Consider the following 25,060-nt stretch of genomic DNA (forward strand, 5'->3'; position numbering starts at 1 on the left):
GGTGAGCCCCGCTCTACCGGCACATGCTGCCGCCCGGCACCCGACGCTGGCGGTCGTGGGGCTCTGCAAGCCACGTCTGCCCTCTCCATCTCACTGCCAGGTGCTTTTCTCCTGGCACGCTGGGGGCCGCCTGCGCTCTGCGCCCGCCGAGCGGCTGCTGCGGAGGCTCGGAGGAGCTGGCGCGGCACCAGGGCGGACGCCGGGCGCCGGCGCCCAGCATTCTCCACGCCTGGCGCGAGGCGCAGTGCGGCGTACTGGTGGCTGTGCAGCAGCCTGCCTGGGGGCAAAACAAGGGGGGGGGTGAGCGGGGGACATGGCGGGGGGACATGGGGATGTGGGGATGGGGGAACACCAAGGGGATGGCATCAAGGACATGGGGATGGGGGGACACCAACGAGATGGCATCAGGACACGGGGGGACACAAGGAGATGGCATCAAGGACATGGGGACAGAGGAACACCAAGCGGATGGCATCAAGGACATGGGATGGGGGACACCAAGGAGATGGCATCAGGACACGGGGGACACCAAGGGGATGGCATCAAGGACATGCGGACGGAGGAACACCAAGGGGATGGCATCAAGGACAGGGGATGGGGGGACACCAACGAGATGGCATCAGGACACGGGGGGACACAAGGAGATGGCATCAAGGACATGGGGACGGAGGAACACCAAGGGGATGCATCAAGGACATGGGGATGGGGGGACACCAACGAGATGGCATCAGGACACGGGGGGACACCAAGGAGATGGCATCAAGGACATGGGGACGGAGGAACACCAAGGGATGGCATCAAGGACATGGGGATGGGGGACACCAAGGAGATGGCATCAGGACACGGGGGACACCAAGGGGATGGCATCAAGGACATGCGGACGGAGGAACACCAAGGGGATGGCATCAAGGACATGGGGATGGGGGGACACCAAGGAGATGCATCAGGGACATAGGGACAGGGGGACATAGGATGGAGGGGCATGGGCTGGGGGGACACCAAGGGATGGCATCAAAGACATGAGGACATAGGGACAGGGGGACATGGGGATGGAGGGGCATGGGGCTGGGGGGGACACCAAGGGGATGGCATCAAAGACATGAGGACATAGGGACAGGGGGACATGGGGATGGAGGGGCATGGGGCTGGGGGGGACACCAAGGGGATGGCATCAAAGACATGAGGACATAGGGACAGGGGGACATGGGGATGGAGGGGCATGGGGATGGGGGGGACACCAAGGGGATGGCATCAAAGACATGAGGACATAGGGACAGGGGGACATGGGGATGGAGGGGCATGGGGCTGGGGGGGGACACCAAGGGGATGGCATCGAGGATATGGGGACATAGGGATAGGGGGACATGGGGACAGAGGGGCATGGGGACGGGGGGGGCACAAGGGGATGGCATCGAGGACATGGGGATGGGGGGACACCAAGGAGATGGCATCAAGGACATGAGGACATAGGGACAGGGGACATGGGGATGGAGGGGCATGGGGCTGGGGGGGCACCAAGGGGATGGCATCAAGGACATGAGGACATAGGGACAGGGGGACATGGGATGGAGGGGCATGGGGCTGGGGGGCACCAAGGGGATGGCATCAAGGACATGGGGACACTGAGGGGACAGCATTGGAGATGTGGGGGCACAGGGACACCAAGGGGACAGCATTGGGGACATGGGGATGGGGGGCACCAAGGGGATGGCACTGGGGACATGGAGACATGGACATGGGGGGGAAACCAAGGAGATGGCATCAAGGACATGGGGATGGGGGACACCAAGGGGATGGTGTTGGGGGACACAAGGACAGGTGGACACCGAGGGGATGGCATCTGGGACTCCAAGGGGACAGTGTTGGGGACATAGGGATGGGGGGACATCAAGGGGATGGCATCGAGGGCACAGGGACATGGGGACGCGGGAACCTGGAGACACCGAGCGGATGGTATCGAGGACATGGGGACGAGAGGACACCGAGGGGATGGCCTCAGGGACAGAGCACTGGGGACACCGGTGCAAGGTCGGGGGGGCACAGGGACGGGGTTGGGGACACTGTGGGGACTCAGCAGGGCCCGCAGGCGCCGTCACCTGTGAACGTGTCCAGCCCGGGGATGTGGGGCACCATGGGGGTGGCGTAGTGGCTGCAGGAGAGCAGGGGCGAGCTGGGGGTCTGTCCCCATCCCCATCCCTGGACCTCGTCTCTGTGTGTCCCATCCCTGTCCCCATCCCATCCCGTCCTCATCCCGTCCCCATCCCATCCTCATCCCGTCCCCATCCCCATCCCTGTCCCTGTCCCCATCCGCATCCCCGTCCCCATCCCCATCTCCATCCCTGTCCCATCCCCATCCCCACCCCCATCCTCATCCTGTCCCCATCCCCGTCCCCGTCCCCATCCCCATCTCTGCCCCCATCCCATCCATCCCATCCCATCCCCATCCCATCCCATCTCCATCCCCGTCCCCATCTCTGCCCCATCCCTTCCCATCTCCATCCCCATCCCCATCCCCGTCCCATCCCATCCATCCCCATCCCATCCCATCCCCATCTCCATCCCCGTCCCATCCGCATCCCATCCCGTCCTCATCCCCATCCCATCCCCATCCCCATCCTGTCCCCATCCCTATCCCCATCCCATCCCATCTCCATCCCATCCCCATCCCATCCCCATCCCTATCCCCATCCCCATCCTGTCCCCATCCCACCCCCATCCCATCCCATCCCCATCCCCATCTCCATCCCCGTCCCCGTCCCCATCCGCATCCCATCCCGTCCCCGTCTCCATCCCGTCCCCGTCCTGTCCCCATCCCATCCCATCCCCGTCCCGTCCCCGCGGAGCGCTGGCTCCTACCCGTGCAGACCATGACGGCGTCGAAGTGCTCAAGGCGGCGGCGGCCGCCGGCCCCCAGCCCGCGGGAGGCCACGCGCCAGCCGCCCCCGGCCCCTCCGCCGGGCTCACGTCCTCCACCAGCTGCTGGAACTGGGGCAGCGGGGGGTGGCCGGGGCCGGGGGGCGGCCGGGGGGGGGGGCGAAGGGGGCTGAGGGGGGAGGGACAGCCGGGGGGGCAGGCGGCAAAGGGCGCTGTGGGGGGGAGACAGATGGGGGGGCGGGGAGAGGCGGACGGGGGGGGCTTGGGAGCAAACAGGGCCGTGGGTGGGGATGGACGGGGGATGTGGGGAGCGAACGGGGCCGTGGGGCCAGGACGGCCGTGGGGCCGGGGGGCTGGCCAGGACTGTGGTGCAGGGATGGACGGGGGAATGGGGGGGGGGAAGTGGTGGATGTGGGGCAGGGATGGACAGGGGGACACAGGGGGCTGCCGGGGCCATGGGGCAGGGATGGATGGGGGAATGTGGGGCAGGAGGCCATGCCGTGGGGCCGGGTGGCATGCTGCGGGGTGGTGCTGTGGAGTCAGGCCAGCCATGGGCCATGCTGTGGGGCCAGGGCTGTGCTGTGGGGCCAGGGGCCATGCAGTGGGGCAGAGGACCACACTGTGCGGCTGGGCAGCCATGGGGCTGTGCTATGGGGCCAGGGGCTGTGCTGTGGGCAGGCGCTGTACTGTGTGGCCGTGCGGCCGTGCTGGGGGGCCATGGGGCTGGGGGGGCACTGTGGGGTTGGGCTGTGGGGCCGGGGGCCGGGCTGTGGGGCCAGGGGCTGCGCTGTGGGGCCATGCTGTGGGGTCGGCTATGGGGCCATGGGCCAGGGTCTGCTCTGTGGGGCCGGGCTGCGGGGGCACGCTGTGGGGCTGGGCTGCGGGGCCATGGGGCTGAGGGCTGCACTGTGGGTCCGCGCTATGTGGCCACGCTGTGGGCTGGGCTGCGAGGCCATGGGACGGGGGCCTTGGTGTGGGGCCGCGCTGTGGGGCTGGAGGCCGTGCTGTGGGGCCACGCCGTGGGGCTGGGCTGCGGGGCCGGGGTCCATGCCGTGGGGCACGGAGCCATGGGCCGTGCCGTGGGGCCACACCGTGGGGCCACGCTGTGGGGCCGCGGAGCCGTGGGGCCACGCCGTGGGGCCGGGCTGCAGGGCCTGGGGCCGCGCCGTGGGGCCGCGCCGTGGGGCGGCTCACCGGACGTGCCGGAGGACGCCGGAGGCGGCGGCGTAGCGCTCCAGTAGGCGAGCACGGCGCCGTGGGGCAGGAAGGAGGGCGGCGGCTCGGCGAAGGGCACGTCGGGGAAGGCCATGGCCTCCTTGGGCAGGTTGGTCCTGGCGCGGCCGTGGGGCTGGGACGAGGCCTCGGCCCCACGGCGGGGGGGCGGCGGGGGTCCTCAGGGTGCTCCCAGCCCCACGGCGGGATGGGGCTGGGACGGGGCCTCGGCCCCACGGCGGGGGGGCGAGGGGTCCTTGGGGTGCTCCCAGCCCCACGGCAGGGGGGCGGGGGGTCCTCGGGGTGCTCCCAGCCCACAGCGGGATGGGGGGGGTCCTTGGGGTGCTCCCAGCCCCATGGCGGGATGGGGCGGGGGGTCCTTGGGGTGCTCCCAGCCCCAGAGCAGAGTGAACAGGGTCCATGGGGCAGCCCCCCAGCACAGTACCCGTGGGGCAGCCCCCCAGCACGGTACCTGTGGGGCAGCCCCCCCCCAGCAGTGTATCCATGGGGCAGCCCCCCCCCCAGCGCAGTACCCATGGGGCAGGCCCCCCCCCTCAGCAGTGTATCCATGGGGCAGCCCCCCAGCACGGTACCTATGGGGCAGCCCCCCCCCAGCAGTGTATCCATGGGGCAGCCCCCCTAGCACGGTACCCATGGGGCAGCCCCCAGCACAGTACCCATGGGGCAGCCCCCCCAGCAGTGAACCCATGGGGCAGCCCCCCTAGCACAGTACCCATGGGGCAGCCCCCCCAGCAGTGTATCCATGGGGCAGCCCCCCCTCCCAGCAGTGTACCCATGGGGCAGCCCCCCCAGTGTGGTACCCATGGGGCAGCCCCCCCAGTGCAGTACCCATGGGGCAGCCCCCCCCCAGCAGTGTACCCATGGGGCAGCCCCACCAGCGCAGTACCCATGGGCAGCCCCCCCCCAGCAGTGTACCCATGGGGCACCCCCCCCCCCAGCAGTGTATCCATAGGGCAGCCCCCCCAGTGTGGTACCCATGGGGCAGCCCCCCAGTGCAGTACCCATGGGGCAGCCCCCCCAGCAGTGTACCCATGGGGCAGCCCCCCCAGCGCAGTACCCATGGGGCAGCCCCCCCCAGCAGTGTATCCATGGGGCAGCCTCCCCCCCCCAGCAGTGTACCCATGGGGCAGCCCCCCAGCAGTTTATCCATGGGACAGCCCCCCCCCCCAGCGCGGTCCCTATGGGGCAGCCCCCCAGGCCCTCCCGACTCACCGCAGGCCGCGGTAGAGGGCGGCGCGGGGGGGCGCCCCGGGGGGGGCCGGCGCCCCCTCCTCGTAGGCCCAGGTGCCCCCCAGGCGGGCGCCGGCCTCGAAGACCGTGGGGGGCGCGAAGACCCCGGGGCGGGCGGCCAGGTGCCGGGCGGCGCAGAGCCCCGCCGCCCCGGCGCCCACCACCGCCACCCGCCACCGCCCGTCCGGCCCGCTGCCCGTCCCGCCGTCCATCCGTCCGTCCGTCCGTCCGTCCGTCCAGCCGACCGACCGCGGACTTCGGCACCGGAAAACCCCCCCCCCCCTTCCTCCTCCTCCTCCCGTCCCGAGCGTCCCCGCGGCGCCGGGAAGGAGGTCGCGGAGCAACGCGGCGGCGGCGGCGGCGGCGGCCGGAGTTTATTCCGGGGGGGCGGCGGCTCCCGGGGGCCCCTTGGGCCGGGCGAAGCCGGGACGCGGCTCGGCGTCTCGCCCGCCCGGCCCAGCAGCCGCAGCGGCACCGCGAACACGTTCAGCGGGCAGAGGCCGACGTCGCGCCACAGCGCCGGGGGGCGGCCGGGGGGCCCGCCGGGGGGTCTGCTGTGGAGCCCGCCAGGGGGCTCGCCGGGGGGCCCACCGTGGGGCTCGCCATGGGGCTCGCCGTGGGGCTTGCTGTGGGACCCGCCGGGGGGCTCGCCGGGGGGCCCACCGGGGGACTCGCCGTGGGGCCCGCCGGGGGACTCGCCGTGGGGCCCGCCGTCGTGCTCGCTGGGGGGTCTGCCATGGGGCTCACTGTGGAGCCCACCGTGGGGCCTGCCGTGGGGCTCGCTGTGGTGCTCGCCGTGGGGCCCGTTGTGGAGCCCGCCGTGGGGCCCGCCATGGTGCTCGCCATGGGGCCCGCCGTGGGGCCCGTTGTGGAGCCCGCCGTGGGTCCCGCCATGGTGCTCGCCATGGGGCCCGCCGTGGGGCTCGCCGTGGGGCCCGTTGTGGAGCCCGCCGTGGGGCCCGCCATGGTGCTCGCCGTGGGGCCCGTTGTGGAGCCCGCCGTGGGTCCGCCATGCTGCTCGCCGTGGGGCCCGCCGTGGGGCCCGCCGTGGGGCTCGCCGGGGGGCGGCCGTGGGGCGGCCAGGTCGCCGTAGGCGCGGCGGAGGTGGCCGCCGAGGCCGGCGCGGTCCAGGGCGGCCAGCTCGGGCGGCAGCGAGGCCAGCAGGGCCAGCAGCACCGCCGCCTCTGGGGGGGGGGACGGGGACGGGGGGCGCGTGAGGCCCCCCGCCCGCCCCGGCCCCCTCCCACGTCACCCTGTCCCCCTCCAACGTCACCCTGTGCCCTCTCGTGTCACCCTATCCCCCTCCGATGTCACCTCACCCCTCCCACGTCACCCAGGCAGCCCAAAATCCCCCCAAGCTTCATCCCTGCTCCTGGCGCTCCGACCCCGCGGTGACCTCAGCACCTTCGTCCCGGGGGAGCCCAAACCCTGACACCCCCCCCCATCCCGCCGTCTCCGGCGGGTCCCTCCGGCTCTGCCCCCCCCCATCCCGCCGTCTCCGGCGGGTCCCTCCGGCTCTGCCCCCCCCCCCCCCATCCCGCCGTCTCCGGCGGGTCCCTCCGGCTCTGCCCCCCCCCATCCCGCCGTCTCCGGCGGGTCCCTCCGGCTCTGCCCCCCCCCCATCCCGCCGTCTCCGGCGGGTCCCTCTGGCTCTGCCCCCCCCCCCCATCCCGCCGTCTCCGGCGGGTCCCTCCGGCTCTGCCCCCCCCCCCATCCCGCCGTCTCCGGCGGGTCCCTCCGGCTCTGCCCCCCCCCATCCCGCCGTCTCCGGCGGGTCCCTCCGGCTCTGCCCCCCCCCCCCATCCCGCCGTCTCCGGCGGGTCCCTCCGGCTCTGCCCCCCCCCCCATCCCGCCGTCTCCGGCGGGTCCCTCCGGCTCTGCCCCCCCCCCCCATCCCGCCGTCTCCGGCGGGTCCCTCCGGCTCTGCCCCCCCCCCCCATCCCGCCGTCTCCGGCGGGTCCCTCCGGCTCTGCCCCCCCCCATCCCGCCGTCTCCGGTGGGTCCCTCCGGCTCTGCCCCCCCCCCCCATCCCGCCGTCTCCGGCGGGTCCTCCGGCTCTGCCCCCCCCCCCATCCCGCCGTCTCCGGCGGGTCCCTCCGGCTCTGCCCCCCCCCCCCATCCCGCCGTCTCCGGCGGGTCCCTCCGGCTCTGCCCCCCCCCCATCCCGCCGTCTCCGGCGGGTCCCTCCGGCTCTGCCCCCCCCCCATCCCGCCGTCTCCGGCGGGTCCCTCCGGCTCTGCCCCCCCCCCCCCCATCCCGCCGTCTCCGGCGGGTCCCTCCGGCTCTGCCCCCCCCCATCCCGCCGTCTCCGGCGGGTCCCTCCGGCTCTGCCCCCCCCCATCCCGCCGTCTCCGGCGGGTCCCTCCGGCTCTGCCCCCCCCCTCACCCCGAGGCGCTCACCGCCGGGGGGGGGCGGCGGGGGGGCCCGCCCGCCCCGCGCCACCAGCGCCAGGTAGCCGTAGACCTTCTCGAAGTCGACGGCGAAATCCGGGGCCCCGGCTCCGGAGGCGTCGCGGCGCTCCGGCGGCCGCACCGACCGGAGCAGGCTCAGCGGCTCCGTGCCCGCGACCGTGAGCACCTGGGAGCGGAGCGGGAAGCGGCCGGCGGCTGCTGGGATAAATCCCGTCCCGCCGGCGTTCCCGAGCGGAATAAAAGCGCCGGTTACCTGCGAGAACGCCGCCGCCGTGGCCTCCTCCAGCTGCTCCGAGAGCTTCTCGGCGAGGTCCGTCCACACCTGGGGGGCAGAGGGCGGTGAGGCCGGGCCGGGGGGCCGCGGCGGCGGTGGGGGGTGGGTGGGGGGGGGGGGGCCGCACCTCGATGGGGGCCGGGACCTCGGCGCGCCGGCGGCGCTGCTCCTCCAGGCACTGGCGGTACTCGGTGCACACGGCCTCGCGTGCCACCCGGCCCTTCAGGTGCGAAACGAAGGCCAGGATCTGCCGGAGCGAGAGCGGCTGCGAGCGGCGTCGGGGACGGGGACGCGGCCCGGGACACGGCTTGGGGACAGGGATGCAGCCCGGGAAGGGGACACGGCTTGGGGACAGGGACGCGGCTCAGGGATGCAGTCCGGACAGGGACGCGGCTCGGGATGGGACGCGGCCTGGGGACACAGCCTGGGGACGGGGACGAGGCTCAGGGATGCGGCCCGGGACGGGGACGCGGCTCGGGGATGCGGCCCGGGATGGGGACGCAGCTCAGGGGATGCGGCCCAGGACGGGGACGCGGCCCGGGGACACGGCTTGGGGACAGGGACGCGGCTCGGGGGATGCGGCCCGGGACGGGGACGCGGCCCGGGGACACGGCTCAGGATGCAGCCCGGGACGGGGGATGCGGCTCAGGGACGGGGACGCGGCCCGGGGACACGGCTTGGGGACAGGGACGCGGCTCAGGGATAGGGACACGACCCCCTCCCCGGGGACCCAGGCGCCCGGGACGCCCCCACCCCCCCCGGGGGGACCCAGGCGTCCGGGGTCCCCGCTCCGACCTCTCCCCCCCCGCCCCAACCTCGGCCTCGCTCCGCCGGGGCAGCCGCTCCCGCAGCCGCCGCGGGTCCAACTCGGCGGCGCCGAGCGCGGCCTGAGCCCGCAGGGCGCCGAGCAGCGCTCGCTTCTCCCGCGCCGACCAGGCGGCCCGCGGCGGCTCCGGCGCCGCCGCCCCGGGACCCGTCACGTAACGCGCCGGGGCCAGGCGGGTCCGCAGCGGCGGCTTCATGGCGGCCGCCGGCACCGGGCGCCCTCCGCACCGGCCGGGCGCCGGCTGATGGCGTCACTCGCAGCGCGCCGCGCCCCGCGGGCCGCTGGGAGCTGTAGTGCCGCGGCGCCTCCGCCAATGGGCGCTGCCCGATTGCGTCACTCGCAGCGCGCCAGCGGCAGCTACACCGTCGCGGCGCCTCCGCCAATGGGCGCTGCCCGATTGCGTCACTCGCAGCGCGCCAGCGGCAGCTACACCGTCGCGGCGCCTCCGCCAATGGGCGCTGCCCGATTGCGTCACTCGCAGCGCGCCCTGCTCGCCCGCAGCCCCCGAAGGATGCTGGGAGTTGTAGTTCCAGCGCTGCCCCCCCCAATCCATTGGGGCGGGGCCCAGGCGTCCGGGAGGCTTGGACCGGGGGGGGGGGGGGCCGGGGGAGCGCGGGGGGGGGCTCACTCCCACCCTCCCTACAGACACACGCGGAGTCGCGGCGGGGTGGGGGGGTTTATTCCACGTCTCGCCATGTTGGGGGCTCCAGGGATGGGGGGGGGCAAAGGGGCTGTTTGGGGGAGTGACTGGGTCATTTGGGGGGGGGCAGGGGGCTGTTCGGGGGGTCACGGGGCCATTTCGGGGGTCCTGTCGTCATCCGGGGGGCAGTCGATGAAGTCTGCCAGCATGGTCGCCGTCTCGTCCAGCTCCTGCGGGGGCACAGAGGGTCAGGGGAGCCCTAAACTGCCCCCTCTTTCCCCCAGAATCGCCCCATTTTCCCTCAAAGTTGCCCCATTCTCAGCCCAACCCCCCCCAGGCTGCCCCATCTTTGCCTCAAACTGCCCCATTCTCACCCCAGCCCCCCCCAGGCTGCCCCACCTTTGCCCCAAACTGCCCCCTTCTCACCCCTCCCCCCCCAGGCTGCCCCACCTTTGCCCCAAACTGCCCCCTTCTCACCCCCAACCCACCCTGGCTGCCCCACCTTTGCCCCAAACTGCCCCCTTCTTACCCCCAACCCACCCTGGCTGCCCCACCTTTGCCCCAAACTGCCCCCTTCTTACCCCCAACCCACCCTGGCTGCCCCACCTTTGCCCCAAACTGCCCCCTTCTTACCCCCAACCCACCCTGGCTGCCCCACCTTTGCCCCAAACTGCCCCCTTCTTACCCCCAACCCACCCTGGCTGCCCCACCTTTGCCCCAAACTGCCCCCTTCTTACCCCCAACCCACCTGGCTGCCCCACCTTTGCCCCAAACTGCCCCCTTCTTACCCCCAACCCACCCTGGCTGCCCCACCTTTGCCCCAAACTGCCCCCTTCTTACCCCAACCCACCCTGGCTGCCCCACCTTTGCCCCAAACTGCCCCTTCTTACCCCCAACCCACCCTGGCTGCCCCACCTTTGCCCCAAACTGCCCCCTTCTTACCCCCAACCCACCCTGGCTGCCCCACCTTTGCCCCAAACTGCCCCCTTCTTACCCCCAACCCACCCTGGCTGCCCCACCTTTGCCCCAAACTGCCCCCTTCTACCCCAACCCACCCTGGCTGCCCCACCTTTGCCCCAAACTGCCCCTTCTCACCCAAACTGCCCCACTTCCTCCAATGCTGCCCCAGTCTTGCCCCCAAAGCCCCCCCCCCCGGCCCCCTCACCTCCCCCTTGTCCATGGCGGGCAGAGGTTCCTCCTCCAGCCGGGGGGGCACCGGGGTGGGGCTGCCGCCCCCCCCCAGGATTTCAGGGTGCGGGGGGAGGTGGGCCGCATCCAGGGAGGGGGGCACCACCTCGGGGGGCTCCAGGAGGGGCGGGAGGGGCTCGCCCCCCACCGGGGGAGGCTCCATCTCCACCTCTTCCTGGGGGCCTTCATCCCCTCGTCCTCCTCATCCTCGTCCTCCTCGTCCTCCTCGATGGGAGGGGGCGGGTGGCCTTCGTCCACCTCCATGACGAGGGCGCCCGTGTCCTCCGGGGGCAGGGGGGGCTCTTCGGGGACCGGCAGGGGCTGCCCGTCCTTGCCCCCGCCTTCCTCCTCCTCTTCCTCCTCCTCCTCAGAGAGGCCTTCATCCTCCTCGTACTCCTCCTCATCCTCGTCGTACTCCTCCTCACCCAGCTCTTCCTCCTCGTCGAACTCCTCCTCCTCCTCCTCCTCCTCCTCTTCCTCCTCCTCGAAGAACTCTTCCTCCCCAAACTCCTCTTCCTCCTCTTCTTCCTCCTCCTCCTCCTCTTCCTCCTCCTCTTCCTCGCTGCTGTTGATGTTGATGACGGCCGGGTCGAGCTCACCGGGGAGCCCCGGCAGCTCCGGGGGGGCGGCCGGGGGGGCGACGGGAGGCGGCGGCGGGGGGGGGCGGCGGCGGCGGCGGCGGCAACGGCGGCAGGGGGGGGCCCGGCTCCTCGGGGGGCTCGGGGGGCGCCAGCAGCGGCGGGGAGACGGCGGGGGGGGGCAGCGGCGGCGGCGGCGGCAGCAGCGGCGCCGGCGGCGGCCCCCCGCCCGGCTTGGGGCCGGCGGCCGGCGGGGGGGAGGCGGGGGCCCCCCGCTTGGGGACGATGACCACGCTGTCGTCCGAGTCGCTCTCCAGCGAGATCTCCACGTCCGACGGCTCCTCCTTGTCGTAGTGCACGAAGACGGGGCGCCGGGGCCGCCCCCCGCCGCCCGGCGGCCCCCCCTCCTCTTCCTCGGCCCCCGCCGCCGCGGCGGCGGTGGGGGGGGGGCTGCCCCAGCGGCGCCGCGTCCCCGGGGGGCTCCTCTGGCAGCGGGGGCAGCCGGGACGGCCCCAGCGGGTTGGCGACCCGGGGAGCCCCCGGGAAGGCGGGGGGAGGCGGCGGCGGGCGGAAAGGGGGGGCGGGGGGCTCTGGGGGGGCTCCCGGGGCCGCCGTGGGGTGCAGGGGGGGCACCCAGGGCCGAGCCAGGGCGTTCACCACCACCAGGGCTTCGGTGCAGATGGAGGAGACCTGCGGGGGACCGGGTGGGGGCGGTTACTGGGGTGCCATGGAGGCCCCCCAATACTGTGTGAGACGGGGGGGGGACACCCTGCAGAGAAGGGGGACCCTGGCCCTATAGCCTGGCTGAGGGGGGTCCCAGGGGATTGGGGGGACTGCCCCCCCTCCAGTGTCCCAAGTATGGGATGAGGGAATTGGGGGGGGGGTCCCTTGGGACCCCAGCACTCGGATGGGGAGTCCCAGGGATTGGAGACCCCCAAAGGTCCCAGCTAGGGGATGGGGGGGGGTCCCTAGGGCTCCCAGTAGTAGAATGGGCGGATTCGGGAGCCCCCGAGGGCCCTGGCTGTGGGACAGGAGGGTGCCAAGGGGGTCCTGGCTCTGGGATTGGGGGGGGGTCAGGAGCCCCCGAGGGTCCCGGCTGTGGGACAGGAGGGTGCCAAGGGGGTCCTGGCTCTGGGATGGGAGGGGTCAGGAGCCCTTGAGGGTCCCGGCTGCGGGATGAGGGGGTGCCGAAGGGGTCCTGGCTGTGGGATTAGGGGGGTCAGGAGCCCTCGAGGGTCCTGGCTGTGGGACAGGGGGGTGCCAAGGGGGCCCTGGCTGCGAGATGGGGGGGTTGGGAGCCCCCAAGGGTCCCGGCTGCAGAATGGGCGGGGGTGCTGAGGTGGTCTTGGCTGTGGAATGGGGGGGTCAGGAGCCCAGTCCTCCAGCTGCAGGAAGTGGGGGTGCCATGGGGGTCCTAGCTCTGAAATGGGGGGTGCCAAAGGGGCCTGGCTGCGGGATTAGGGGGGGTCGGGAGCCCCCGAGGATCCCAGCTGTGGGACAGGGGGGTGCCAAGGGGGTCCTAGCTCCGAGATGGGGGGTGCCAAGGGGGCCTGGCTGCGAGATGGAGGGGGGGGGGGTTGGGAGCCCCTGAGGGTCCCGGCTGTGGGATGGGGGGTCCCGGGGGACGACGGGGGTCCGTGTCGCATATTCCCCCCCCAACCGCCGCCGCCCCGCTCACCTGGAGGGCCGGGTCGCGCTGGCCCTGGCCGAAGGCCCGCAGGGCGCAGTGCAGGGGCGGGGGGCCGGCGGGGGCCGGGGCCAGCACCAGGGCCAGCAGGAGCTGGTAGAGGGCGGCCCGGCACGGGGGGCTGGCGTAGGGGGTGCCGGGGGGGCCGGCGGCGCCGGGGGGGCCCTCGGCCTGCGGCAGCCGCAGCAGCAGCGGCACCACCAGCTCCTGCAGCCGCTGCCGATGGGGCGGGGGGGGGGGGAGGAGAAAGAGGTGTCAGGGGGCAGCAATGCTCCCCCCCACGCCCCATAGGTCCCCCCAGACCTCCCATATCTGCCCCAGCCCCATAAAACCATTACCTGCCCTCAGTACCTGCCCCAGCCCCAAGGAGACCCCCATTATCTGCCCCAGCCCCATGGGACCCTCATTACCTGCCCCCAAGACCCTCTATCTGCCCCAACCCTCCCAGAGACCCCATTACCTGCCCCAAATCCCATCAAACCTGCCCCAGAGTCCCGTTACCCATTCTCAGCTCCCTAGACACCCCCCTTCCCCCAGCACCTGCCCCCCACGTCCACGATCTGCCCACGGAGCCCCGCAGCCGCGCTGTGCCCTCTTACCCGGTGCGTCTCCTCCTTGATCAGCGGCCCCCCCGTCAGGATGGCTCGACGCAGTGCTGGGGTGGGGGACGGGGTCAGGAATGGGGCCATCGGGGGGGCCCATCCCCCCCCCAACAGCAACAGGGGTCCCGGGGGAGGGACATGACAGGGCATTCGAGGTCCCCCTGAGCCCCAAAGCAAGGGTAGAACCCCCCAGGAGGGGTATAGCACCCCTAGGACCCCCAGATCAGCCCCAGAGAGAAGGTTTAGACCCCCCCCAGCCCCCCAGATCAGCCCCAGAGAGGCCCCCCCCCCCCCGGCACCCCCCTACCTCGCAGGCAGCTCGGCACACGTCGCTGTTGGCGGCGGGCTCCAGCTTGCGGTGCAGGCCGGGGCGTCCGCCCCGTCGCCCAGTTTGGGTCTTTTGGGGGCGCTGGGTTTCGGGTCCTGTTTTAACTAAAAGCAGAAGGAAAAGAGAAATAAAGGAGGTGCCGGGGGGTGTGGGAAGGGGGCGTCCCCGTCGGGGGGGGGGGGGCTCACCTTGATGCCCTCGGCCGGGGGGGTGATGTCGCTGAGCAGATGGGCCAGCAGCACCTCGCTGGGGTGGCCGGGGCCCTGCAGGACCCCCGAGGAGGCGCCCGTCACCTCCACCCACAGCTCCAGCACTTGGTAGAGACGGGTGCGCACCGCGCTGGGGACGGGGGGGACGGGGACGGGGTGTCACGGGTGTCCCCGGGCCCCCCCGGCAGCCCGGGGACAGGCACGGGGACCCAAAACCTCCCGGTGCCCCCACAGCTGCCCGGGGGACAGGCACGGGGACCCAAAACCTCCCCATGTCCCCACAGCTGCCCGGGGACAGGCACGGGGACCCAAAACCTCCCGGTGCCCCCACAGCTGCCCGGGGACAGGCACGGGGACCCAAAACCTCCCCATGTCCCCACAGCTGCCCGGGGACAGGAATGGGGACCCAAAACCTCCCCATGTCCCCACAGCTGCCCGGGGACAGGAATGGGGACCCAAAACCTCCCCGTGTCCCCACAGCTGCCCGGGGACAGGAATGGGGACCCCAAAACCTCCCCGTGTCCCCACAGCTGCCTGGGGACAGGAATGGGGACCCCAAAACCTCCCGGTGCCCCCACAGCTGCCCGGGGACAGGCACGGGGACCCAAAACCTCCCCATGTCCCCACAGCTGCCCGGGGACAGGAATGGGGACCCAAAACCTCCCCGTGTCCCCACAGCTGCCTGGGGACAGGAATGGGGACCCAAAACCTCCCGGTGTCCCCACAGCTGCCTGGGGACAGGAATGGGGACCCAAAACCTCCCCGTGTCCCCACAGCTGCCCGGGGACAGGAATGGGGACCCCAAAACCTCCCCATGTCCCCACAGCTGCCCGGGGACAGGAATGGGGACCCAAAACCTCCCCGTGTCCCCACAGCTGCCTGGGGACAGGCACGGGGACCCAAAACCTCCCCGTGTCCCCACAGCTGCCCGGGGACAGGAATGGGGACCCAAAACCTCCCCGTGTCCCCACAGCTGCCTGGGGACAGGCACGGGGACCCAAAACCTCCCCGTGTCCCCACAGCTGCCTGGGGACAGGAATGGGGACCCCAAAACCTCCCGGTGTCCCCACAGCTGCCTGGGGACAGGCACGGGGACCCAAAACCTCCCCGTGTCCCCACAGCTGCTCGGGACAGGAATGGGGACCCCAAAACCTCCCGGTGTCCCCACAGCTGCCCGGGGACAGGCACGGGGACCCAAAACCTCCTGGTGCCCCCACAGCTGCCCGGGGACAGGAATGGGGACCCCAAAACCTCCCCGTGTCCCCACAGCTGCCCGGGGACAGGAATGGGGACCCAAAACCTCCCCGTGTCCCCACAGCTGCCCGGGGACAGGAATGGGGACCCCAAAACCTCCCCGTGTCCCCACAGCTGCCCGGGGACAGGAATGGGGACCCCAAAACCTCCCCGTGTCCCCACAGCTGCCTGGGGACAGGAATGGGGACCCCAAAACCTCCCGGTGCCCCCACAGCTGCCCGGGGACAGGCATGGGGACCCCAAAACCTCCCCGTGTCCCCACAGCTGCCCGGGGACAGGAATGGGGACCCCAAAACCTCCCCGTGTCCCCACAGCTGCCTGGGGACAGGAATGGGGACCCCCAAAACCTCCCGGTGCCCCCACAGCTGCTTGAGGACTGGAACAGGGACCCCAAAAGTTCCTGGTGTCCCCAAACCATGCCGTGCCCCCTCAGCCAAGCGGGGACAAATGGGACAGAGAAGGGGACCCCCCCCTCTCCCCCGGGGGGGCCCGTCTCCCCCCGGCCCCACCTGAAGGGTTTCTCCTGGCCCGGCAGCACGGCCTCGCGGGCGCCGCTCCAGGCGCTCAGCACTTGGGGGAAGAGGCGGCCCAGGACGCTGCCCCAGCGCACCAGGCGCGCCCCACACCTGTGGGGCCGGGCCGTCAGGGCGCCCGCCGGCCTCCCCAGGACCCCCCGAGAGCCCCCGCCTCCCCCCAGCACCGCCCCAGCGCTCCCAGGACCCCACAAAAGCCCCCGTTTCCCTCCCAGCACCGCCCCAGCGCTCCAGGACCCCACAGAAGCCCCCGTTTCCCTCCCAGCACCGCCCCAGCGCTCCCGGGACCCCACAGAAGCCCCCGTTTCTCTCCCAGCACAGCCCCAGTTCTCCCAGGACCCTGCAAAAGCCCCCGTTTCCCTCCCAGCACAGCCCCACTGTCTCCAGTAACCCTAAAAGCCTCCAGTTTCTCCCAGTATGTCCCATTCTTTCCCCATATATCTGAGCTCCTTGCCAGCACTGCTCAGCACATTCTCATTCCCTCCCCATATGCTCCAGTTCCTCCCCGCATGCCCCAGTTGCCTCTCAGTGTCCCTCAGTTGCCTCCCAGTGCACCCCTGGTGCCCCCAGTTTCCCCGAGAGCTTCCAGTTCCTTTCAGTGCAGCACCAGTGCCTCCAGTAACTCTAGAAGCCTCCCAGTATACTCCAGCACAGCCTTAGTGTCCCCAGTTCCCTCCCAGCACAACCCAGCACAGCCCTAGGGTCCCCAGGTCCCTCTCAGCACAGCCCCAGTGTCCCCAGTTGCCTCCCAGTACCCCCCCCAGCAGACTCACGCCAGGATGAGGGCTGACAGCACGTCAGCATGTCCAGGTGGATGGAGGGGAAGCAGCAGCATCTTCAGCGGACCGTCCCCAAACCAGTTCTGGGGGAGGGGGGCGTTCAGGGGAGCCCCCCCCCCACACCCCCAAACCCAGCCCCGAGGTCACAGAGACCCCCAACCTCCCACACCCCCCCCAGTGCCCCACACCCAGCACGAAAGGCACCAGCCGGGGGGGCGCTGGCGACCGTCCCCCACCGCCACTCACAATGTTTTTGCTGGTGATGTTCAGCGCGCGGCAGACGAGGTCCAAGATGTCCTGGACGGGGACGGTGACGGGGGCCACGAAGTCCCTGCTGCAAGACGGAGGATTTTTTGTTGGGGGCGGGGGGTGAGGGTCCAGCGGACGCGGTTGGGGGTCCGGGGGACGCGGCCGGGGGTCCGGGAGGGCCGTACCTGAGCAGGAGCTGGAGCACGCGGGCCAGCCCCGAGAAGCGGTTGTGCAGGGTGAGGACGAAGCCGGTGTCTCCGTCCTGGGGGGCTGGGAGCAGCATTTCCACCCCCGGCCCCTCGTAGGGCAGGGGGTCTGCGGGGGGGGGGGGAGGAAGGGGGCAGCGTTAGCGGCTCAGTGGTGTTGGGGTTCGCCCCCCCCCGATGGTCTGTTTAGCCACCAGTGTCCCCCCCAAACCAACCCACGGCAGCCTCCCCCCCCCCCCCACCGTGCCCCCCAAATCTCTGCTTTGGGGTACATCCACCCCAGAGCCTGCTCCCCCCTCAAAAGCAGCCCTCAGGGTCCATCTTCCCCCCTCCCCAGCACCCCCTCAAAACCACCCCATGGCGGTCCGGCCCCCCCTAGCCCTCCCCAAAGGGGTCCAGCTACATCCCCAGCACCCCCTAAACCACCCCATGGCAGTCCAGTATCCCCCCCAGTACCTCCCAAACCACCCCATGGTGGTCCAGCACCCCCCAGCACCCCCTAAGCCCCTCCAGGGGCCCAAAGTCCCCCCCCCACACCGCCCAGACCACCCCATGGCAGTCCAGTACTCCCTCAGCACCCCCCAACCACCCCATGGCAGTCCAGTACCACCCCAGCACCCCCAAACCACCCCAGGGCAGCTCATCACCCCTCTCAGCAGCCCCCAAATCACCCCATAGCAGCTCATCACCCCTCTCAGCACCCCCCAGACCACCCCATGGCAGCCCACTACCACCCCAGCACCCCCCAAGCCACCCCAGGGCAGCTCATCACCCCTCTCAGCACCCCCCAGACCACCCCATGCCAGCCCACTACCACCCCAGCACCCCCCAAGCCACCCCAGGGCAGCTCATCACCCCTCTCAGCAGCCCCCAACCACCCCATGGCAGCCCACTACCACCCCAGCACCCCCCAAACCACCCCATAGCAGTCCAGCACCCCCTCAGACCACCCTTTGGGGTCTGTCCCCCTCCGTACGCCCCCCCAAATGCCTCTCTGAGCCTCTCTCTTGCCCCAGAGCCCCCCGAGGTCCCTCCAGCCCCCCCCCGCAGGGCCTCCCCGGCCCCCCGGCCCACCCGTCTCGCTGCCCTCGAAGAGGGTGCCCAGCAGCCCGTGCAGGGTGGCCAGCAGCCCCTGCACCTCCTGGTTCCAGCACTCGGTGTGCCGCAGCCCCTGCGAGAAGCCCCGGCCCAGCGAGGGCAGCAGCGCGTAGCACTCGCAGGCCAGCTGCCCCGGGGCGAGGAGGGGGGGGGAACGGTGTCAGAGCCCCCCCCCGGGGCTGCCTCAGCCCCCCCAGAGCTGCCCCAGGCCCCCAGGCCACCCCCAGAGCTGCCCCAAGCTCCCAGGCCACCCCCAGAGCTGCCCCAGGCCACCCAGGTCCTGCCCCAGGCTGCTCCAGCACCCCCAGGGCTGGCCTGCCCCCCCCCCAGGACACACCCAGCCCCCATAGGACCTTCTCAAGAACCGCTCCAGCCCCCCCCCCCCCCCCCCCAAGCTGCCCATGGCCCCCCCCCAAGGTCTCCCAAACATGGTCCTGGCCCCAAGCTCCTCCTTCCTACCCTGCCATGACTGCCTCAGCCCCCCCCCTTCCCCCCAAGACCCTCCCCAAGGACTGCCCCGGCCCCCAGGCTGCCCATCTTCACCGAGACCCCCCCAAGACTATCCCAGCCCCTGCCCCGGCCTCCCTTAGCCTCTCTAGGGCCTTCTTGGGGTGCCCATACCCTCCTCAAGGACCCTCCCCCAAGCATCACTCTGCCCCCCCAGGGCTCCCACCACCCCCTTGCAGCCCCCCAGAACTCCCAGACCCCCACAGTCCCCCCAGGACTTGCTCTGGTCCCCTTGAAGCCCCCCTCTCCGGACCTCCCATAAACTCCCCACAGCTCCCAAGACTTATTTTCACCCCCCAAGATCTTCCATAAAGCTTCTCTACCACCGCAAGACTTATCCTAATTCCCTCCGGCCCCCCCCCAGGGCCCCTCCACATTTATTTCTCTTTTCATTCATACTGAAGCAGCTTTATCTATAGGCACAAAGCTTTGCTACGCTTCCTCCCCCCCCCCCCAAATATCTTGGGGTCCCCCCCAACTCCCCCATCTACCTGCTGCAGCTGGGGGACTCAGAGTCGATGCGGGAGAGGAAATAAGCGGCCAATTTACCCTGCAGGAGAAGCAAAAAGTGAGCAAAGAAGGGGGGGGCACAGGGCACGACCCCTCCCCCAGAATGCCTCCCAGGGCGGGAAAGGGAGGCTCAGACACCCCCAAACTCCCGCCGGGGGGAATGGAGCAGGGAGACCCCCCCCGAAGCGCCCCCGGGATGCTTACCCGCATGGAGCCGCAGGCCCGGGGTAGAAGCTCATGCAGGACTTGATGCCCTCCAGCGTGGAGACCTCGCACTGGGGACAGGCAGGGTGAGGGGGGCAAGGCCCCGTGGCCCCCCCGAGCACTCTGCGTGCCCCCCCGGTCCCTCTGTGCCCCCCCCCCAAACCTGTGTGACCCTCTCAGTGCCCCCCAACACTTCAGGCCTCGCTAGATTCCCTCAATCTCCCTTGTGTCCCCCTAAAAACCTCTGTGTCCCCCCCAGAGCCCCCATGTGACCCACCTCAGCCCCCCTGGGTGATCCCCCCAGGCCCCTCCGTGCCCCCCATCAGCTCCCCATGTGACCCCCAAATCCTGCAGAGTCTCCCTAGACCCTCTCAGCCTCTCTTGTGCCCCTTAAAACCCTCTGCGCCCCCCCCCCAAGCCCTCATGTGGCCCCTCTTCAGCCCCCCATTCTGACCCCCCCAACCCCTCTCTGCCCCTCTCAAACCCTGCTCGGGTCCCCCCAGACCCCTTTGTGCCCCCCGCCCCAGACCCACGGCGTGCCCAGCAGCCCCCCACCCGTGCCCCCCTCCCCCTCCCCCCCCCCCCGAGGCATTCCGCAGCCCCTCGGCGCCCCCCTCACCTCGGGTTTGAGGGCCAGCAGGGAGGTGAGGAGCCCGGGGATGTGGTTGGTGCCGATGTCGCGGGCCAGCTCGGGCAGCTGGGAGGAGAAGAGCAGCAGGTCGTGGAGCACCGCCACCCCAGCGCCATGGTGGGGGCCGGATCCTGCGACTGGGCGGAGGGGGGGGGAGAGGCGTCAGCACGGTGTCACCGCCCCCCCCCTCCGCCCCACGGCCCGGTTCCCCTCCTCCATCCCGCCCGACCGCTCCCCACCTTCCCGCTCCCACGTTGTCCCCGTCCCCAGCTCCTTCCCCGCCCCGCCAGCAGCGTCCCTCCCCTGTCCCCCCCCCCCCCCCCCGGCCCAGCCCCCAGCCCCATCCCGACCCCCTGGCCCAGCCCATCTCTGCCCCACTGGCCCTGTTCAAGCCCTCCAGCCCCAGCCCAGCCCCTGGCCCAGCCCTTTCCTGCTCCCTTGGCCTCATCCGAGCAACCCTAGTTGCATCCTGGACCCTGTCCCGACCCCCCATCCCTATCCTGACCCCTGTCCGAGCCCCCCATCCCTATCCCGACCCCTGTCCCGACCCCCCATCCCTATCCTGACCCCTGTCCCAACCCCCCATCCCTATCCCGACCCCTGTCCCGACCCCCATCCCTATCCTGACCCCTGTCCGAGCCCACCAGCCCCAGCCCGGCCTCTCTCCAAGTGCCCCATCCCTATCCCGACCCCTGTCCGAGCCCCCCATCCCTATCCTGACCCCTGTCCCGACCCCCCATCCCTATCCCGACCCCTGTCCCGACCCCCCATCCCTATCCTGACCCCTGTCCGAGCCCCCCATCCCTATCCTGACCCCTGTCCCGACCCCCCATCCCTATCCCGACCCCTGTCCGAGCCCCCCATCCCTATCCCGACCCCTGTCCGAGCCCCCCATCCCTATCCTGACCCCTGTCCCGACCCCCCATCCCTATCCTGACCCCTGTCCGAGCCCACCAGCCCCAGCCCAGCCTCTCTCCAGGTGCCCCATCCCTATCCCGACCCCTGTCCGAGCCCCCCATCCCTATCCCGACCCCTGTCCGAGCCCCCCATCCCTATCCTGACCCCTGTCCCGACCCCCCATCCCTATCCTGACCCCTGTCCGAGCCCACCAGCCCCAGCCCAGCCTCTCTCCAGGTGCCCCATCCCTATCCCGACCCCTGTCCGAGCCCCCCATCCCTATCCCGACCCCTGTCCGAGCCCCCCATCCCTATCCTGACTCCTGTCCGAGCCCCCCATCCCTATCCTGACCCCTGTCCGAGCCCACCAGCCCCAGCCCGGCCTCTCTCCGAGTGCCCCATCCCTATCCCGACCCCTGTCCAAGCCCCCCATCCCTATCCCAACCCCTGTCCAAGCCCCCCATCCCCATCCTGACCCCTGTCCGAGCCCACCAGCCCCAGCCCGGCCTCTCTCCGGGTGCCCCATCCCTATCCTGACCCCTGTCCCGACCCCCCATCCCTATCCCGACCCCTGTCTGAGCCTCCCATCCCCATCCTGACCCCTGTCCGAGCCCCCCGGCCCCATCCCAACCCATGTATGATGCTCCCAGCCCCAATCCCAGCCCCTGTCCAAGCCCCCCAGCCCTATCGTGGTCCCTACCCGAGCCCCCCGACCTCATCCCAGCCCCTGTCCAAGCCCCCCAGCCCTGTCTGAGCCGCCGGCTGAGCCCCCCAGCCCCGTCTGAGCCCCCCAGCTGCATCCGAGCGCCCCGTCCGAGCCCCCCAGCCCCGTCTGAGCACCCCGTCTGAGCCCCCTAGCCCCGTCCAAGCACCCCGTCCGAGCCCCCCAGCCCCATCCGAGCCCCCCGTCCGAGCCCCCCAGTCCTGTCTGAGCCCCCCGTCCGAGCCCCCCGGCCCCATCCAAGCCCCCTGGCTCTGTCCGAGCCCCCCGTCCAAGCCCCCCAGTCCTGTCTGAGCCCCCCGTCCGAGCCCCCCGGCCCCATCCAAGCCCCCTCGCCCTGTCTGAGCCCCCCGGCCCCATGCGAGCCCCCTGGCTCCGTCCGAGCCCCCCGTCCGAGCCCCCCGGCCCCATCCAAGCCCCCCGGCTCCGTCCGAGCCCCCCGTCCGAGCCGCCCGGCCCGGTCCGAGCCCCCCGGCCCCATCCGAGCCCCCCGTCCGAGCCCCCCAGTCCTGTCTGAGCCCCCTGGCCGAGCCCCCCGGCCCCGGCCGAACCCCCCGTCCGAGCCCCCTCGCCCTGTCCGAGCACCCCATGCAAGCCCCCCGGCTCCGTCCGAGCCCCCCAGTCCTGTCTGAGCCCCCCCAGTCCTAGCCCCCCGGCCCCATCCAAGCCCCCCGTCCAAGCCCCGCGTCCCCGTCAGAGCCGCCCGGCCCGGCCCCGGGCCCGGCCCACCTGGAGGAGGTGCTGGAGGCTCCGCAGCCAGCCCAGGCAGTGCTGCTGGAAGGGCTCCGTGGGGCTCTCGCTCACCAGCAGCGACAGCAGGCACAGCCCCTCGAACCTGCGCCACGCGCCCATTGGCTGCCGGCCGCCGGGCCCGCCCCCTCGCCCCGCCCCCACCGCCCCGGCCCGGCCAATGGCGAGGGGGGGCTGCCCCATCTCGGACCCGCCCTCCCTCCCCCCCCCCCGGGGCGCCTATCGGAGCGCTGGCTTCCGATTGGCTGTTCCTCTGCCTAGTCCCGCCCACCTGTGCCAAAGAAACCAATGGGAGGCAGCACAGCATGGGTGTGGTACGGGGGAGAGCACCGCTCCTCTAATTGGCTGACGTGCTGTTTAGCCCCACCCACACCTCACAACAAAGCCAATGAGAGGCCGCGCAGCACGGGTGTGGCGCAGTGCAAACACCCATTGGCTGCCTGATCACCTAGTCCTGCCCCCCATGACAGAGCAGCCAATGGGAAGCAGCGCAGCATGCATGCTGCACAAACAGTAAATACCCACTTCTGATTGGCTGCCACCCACCTAGCCCCGCCTCCTTGAAATATAATTCTGATTGGCTGTTTAAGATGCCGCCATAAGGAGAAGCAACCAATGGCAACAAAGCCATGAGGCTAAACCGTATCCTCATTGGCTGTTGTACCAAAACCAACTCCTAACGCTCCCCTCCCATTGGCTGAGCACCTCCCACCTGCCCCCCCCACCCCAGGCAGAGCAGCCAATGAGGAAGAGGCAGGCGGGGCAAACGTCGCGTGCCGATTGGCCCAAGCGGGGCGTCACTTACCGGGTCTTCATGGAGCCAAGGCGGGCGCTGGTGATGCCCACGAGGCCGCCGATGGCCTGGGCGCTCTGCGGGGACACGGGGGTCGGGGGGCGCCCGGCGGGGTCGGGGGGCGCCTCGTGGGGTCGGGGGGCCACGTGACGGGGTCGGGGGGCGCCCGGTGGGGTTGGGGGCCGCGTGACGGGCTCAGGGGACTGTGTGACGGGGTCAGGGGCCGTGGGGAAGGGTCAGGGGCCGCGTGATGGGGTCGGGGGTGCCCGGCAGGGTCAGGGGGCGCCTCGCGGGGTCGGGGGGCCACGTGACGGGGTCAGGGGGCGCCCGGTGGGGTTGGGGGCCGCGTGACGGGGTCAGGGCTCGTGGGGCGGGGTCAGGGGCCGCGTGGCAGGGTCAGGGAGTGCCCGGCGGGGTCAGGGGGTGCGTGATGGGGTCAGGGTTTGCAGGGCGGAGTCAGGGGCCATGTGACAGGGTCAGGGGGCGCCCAGCGGGGTCAGGGGCCGCAGGGCGGGGTCAAGGGCTACCTGATGGGGTCAGGGCTCGCAGGGCAGGGTTCAAGGGCCACGTGACGGGGTCAAGGGGCACCCAGCGGGGTCAGGGGCCGCGGGGCAGGGTCAGGGGGCGCCCGGCGGGGTCAGGGGCTACGGGGCGGGGTCAGGGTTTCGCAGGGCAGGGTCGGGGGCCGCGTGACGGGGTCAGGGGTCGCAGCAGGGTCAGGGGTCGCAGCAGGGTGGCCCTTACCAGGGAAAGCGGTCACGCACCGGGGTCAGGGGTCACAGGGGGTGGGGTTACCCCTAGCAGGGGCGGGGCCAGAGCGGCAAGGGGCGGGGCCAGAGCGGCAAGGGGCGGGGCCAGGGCCACAGGTTGGAGGGGGAGGGGGCCGAATCGGGGGGGGGGTGGGGGTCAGGGGTCACAGCGGGGGTCCCGGGAGGGAGGGAGGGCGGGCGCCGCGGGAGGGGCCGCGCGCACCTGCGTGCCCGCGCTGTCCCGCAGCCCCCGCACGAGCCCCGGCAGGGCGCGGCGCGAGGGCGGCAGCGCGCTCAGCGCCTCCAGGAGCGGCGCGGCCGGCGCGCGCGCCGCCGCCACCGCCGCCGCCGCCATGCTGCCACCGCCGCCGCCGCCCGGACGTCACCGCCGCGCGACGCGGCGCCCGCGCCTGACGTCACGGCGCGCGCGGGGCATTCCTCCTCCTCCCCTCCCACCCCGCGCGCACGCGCGCGCGCGCCGGGCCACGCCCCCTTCGCTGAGAAGGCGGGCGGCGGGGTGGGGGGGGGGGGGGCGGTGTCGCGCCAGGTGGGGAGGCTTGAAACTCCCGCTGCCGTTCGGAGAGGGGGGAGCTTGAAACGACCGGACACCCCCACACTACCCCCAGGCCGCCGCTGGGGGGGTGGGGGGGGAGCCTGGAAACGGTCCCCTTGAAACTGCCGTATATTCGGGGGGAGGCCTCAAAACTGCCCAAATCGTGTAGGGGGCTTGAAACCCCCTGGCCGGTGCTACTAGGGGGAAGAACTGGCTCAGGAGAGGGCTTGAAACTCCCATCGCGGCCCTGGAGAGTCTTGAAACCTCCAGCCCAGTGCAATGGGGAAAGGACATGGACTTGGGGGACCTTGAAACCCCCATGGCATGATGCTACCAGAGAGAGGAACTGGCTTTGGGGAAGCTTGAAACCCTCATACTCCAGGGCAGCTGGGGAGGAACGATGGGGGGGGCTTGAAACCACCACAGCTGATGTTGAGGGGGGGCCCGTGACTGACCCTGGGGGGCCTTGAAACCCCCATTGAGGGCCTGGATGCAAATGCCTGCATTAAGAAGGGGCCAGGAAACTGCTGCCCCCCCCCAGTGTGT

The 25,060-nt window shown here is 71.7% G+C and overlaps 4 protein-coding genes across 6 annotated transcripts; all 4 read right to left on the bottom strand.

Moving 5' to 3' along the window:
- Positions 1 to 2,861: 2,861 nt before the first annotated feature.
- Positions 2,862 to 5,594, bottom strand: LOC134153099 (uncharacterized). The gene is made up of 2 exons (XM_062598906.1): positions 5,320 to 5,594; positions 2,862 to 4,205 (listed from the first exon to the last, which is right to left on the bottom strand). Exons 1-2 carry the CDS (start codon positions 5,547 to 5,549, stop codon positions 3,794 to 3,796), a joined length of 642 nt encoding a protein of 213 aa, XP_062454890.1. The 5' UTR covers positions 5,550 to 5,594; the 3' UTR covers positions 2,862 to 3,793.
- A 93-nt stretch (positions 5,595 to 5,687) lies between these two features.
- LOC134153105 (snRNA-activating protein complex subunit 2-like) lies at positions 5,688 to 9,085 on the bottom strand. The gene is made up of 5 exons (XM_062598915.1): positions 8,839 to 9,085; positions 8,151 to 8,270; positions 8,003 to 8,071; positions 7,738 to 7,915; positions 5,688 to 6,521 (listed from the first exon to the last, which is right to left on the bottom strand). The coding sequence occupies exons 1-5, from the start codon at positions 9,043 to 9,045 to the stop codon at positions 5,824 to 5,826; spliced, it is 1,272 nt and encodes a 423-aa protein (XP_062454899.1). The 5' UTR covers positions 9,046 to 9,085; the 3' UTR covers positions 5,688 to 5,823.
- A 428-nt stretch (positions 9,086 to 9,513) lies between these two features.
- PELP1 (proline, glutamate and leucine rich protein 1) lies at positions 9,514 to 24,212 on the bottom strand. Its single transcript, XM_062598893.1, is given in 23 exon segments — positions 9,514 to 9,719; positions 10,655 to 11,328; positions 11,330 to 11,753; positions 11,755 to 11,945; positions 12,934 to 13,158; positions 13,542 to 13,597; positions 13,683 to 13,705; positions 13,852 to 13,976; positions 14,061 to 14,211; positions 15,845 to 15,961; positions 16,642 to 16,730; positions 16,894 to 16,981; positions 17,082 to 17,211; positions 18,177 to 18,327; positions 19,199 to 19,212; positions 19,215 to 19,257; positions 19,422 to 19,441; positions 19,444 to 19,492; positions 20,041 to 20,159; positions 20,162 to 20,189; positions 22,399 to 22,504; positions 23,225 to 23,289; positions 24,185 to 24,212. Coding segments are annotated over 22 exon segments (2,952 nt in total). The 5' UTR covers positions 23,236 to 23,289; positions 24,185 to 24,212; the 3' UTR covers positions 9,514 to 9,601.
- Positions 14,119 to 15,838, bottom strand: LOC134153106 (tetra-peptide repeat homeobox protein 1-like). 3 transcript variants are annotated; one of them, XM_062598918.1, is made up of 3 exons: positions 14,988 to 15,838; positions 14,594 to 14,938; positions 14,119 to 14,494 (listed from the first exon to the last, which is right to left on the bottom strand). In XM_062598918.1, exons 1-3 carry the CDS (start codon positions 15,751 to 15,753, stop codon positions 14,241 to 14,243), a joined length of 1,365 nt encoding a protein of 454 aa, XP_062454902.1. In that variant the 5' UTR covers positions 15,754 to 15,838; the 3' UTR covers positions 14,119 to 14,240. The 3 variants fall into 3 exon arrangements, with proteins under 3 accessions (XP_062454902.1, XP_062454901.1, XP_062454900.1); XM_062598917.1 differs by having other exon boundaries at positions 14,119 to 15,184; positions 15,333 to 15,838; XM_062598916.1 differs by having other exon boundaries at positions 14,119 to 14,938.
- Positions 24,213 to 25,060: the final 848 nt, after the last annotated feature.

Source organism: Rhea pennata, chromosome 39, assembly GCF_028389875.1.
Source record: "Rhea pennata isolate bPtePen1 chromosome 39, bPtePen1.pri, whole genome shotgun sequence".
Classification (NCBI taxonomy): domain Eukaryota; kingdom Metazoa; phylum Chordata; class Aves; order Rheiformes; family Rheidae; genus Rhea; species Rhea pennata.

What these genes read in the sequence shown, in the direction of transcription:
- LOC134153105 (XM_062598915.1), bottom strand. Translation starts at nt 9,045, where the DNA reads ATGAAGCCGCCGCTGCGGACCCGCCTGGCCCCGGCGCGTTACGTGACG. An exon ending in AGGTCCCGGCCCCCATCGAG is followed by an intron (nt 8,072 to 8,150) that starts GTGCGGCCCCCC and finishes TCTGCCCCCCAG; the next exon opens with GTGTGGACGGACCTCGCCGA. An exon ending in CGGCGGCGGCGTTCTCGCAG is followed by an intron (nt 7,916 to 8,002) that starts GTAACCGGCGCT and finishes CTCCGCTCCCAG; the next exon opens with GTGCTCACGGTCGCGGGCAC.
- LOC134153106 (XM_062598916.1), bottom strand. Translation starts at nt 15,753, where the DNA reads ATGGTTTGGGGACACCAGGAACTTTTGGGGTCCCTGTTCCAGTCCTCA. An exon ending in AGCTGTGGGGACACGGGGAG is followed by an intron (nt 14,939 to 14,987) that starts GTTTTGGGTCCC and finishes GGACACGGGGAG; the next exon opens with GTTTTGGGTCCCCATTCCTG.
- LOC134153099 (XM_062598906.1), bottom strand. Translation starts at nt 5,549, where the DNA reads ATGGACGGCGGGACGGGCAGCGGGCCGGACGGGCGGTGGCGGGTGGCG. An exon ending in GCCCTCTACCGCGGCCTGCG is followed by an intron (nt 4,206 to 5,319) that starts GTGAGTCGGGAG and finishes CGGCCGCGCCAG; the next exon opens with GACCAACCTGCCCAAGGAGG.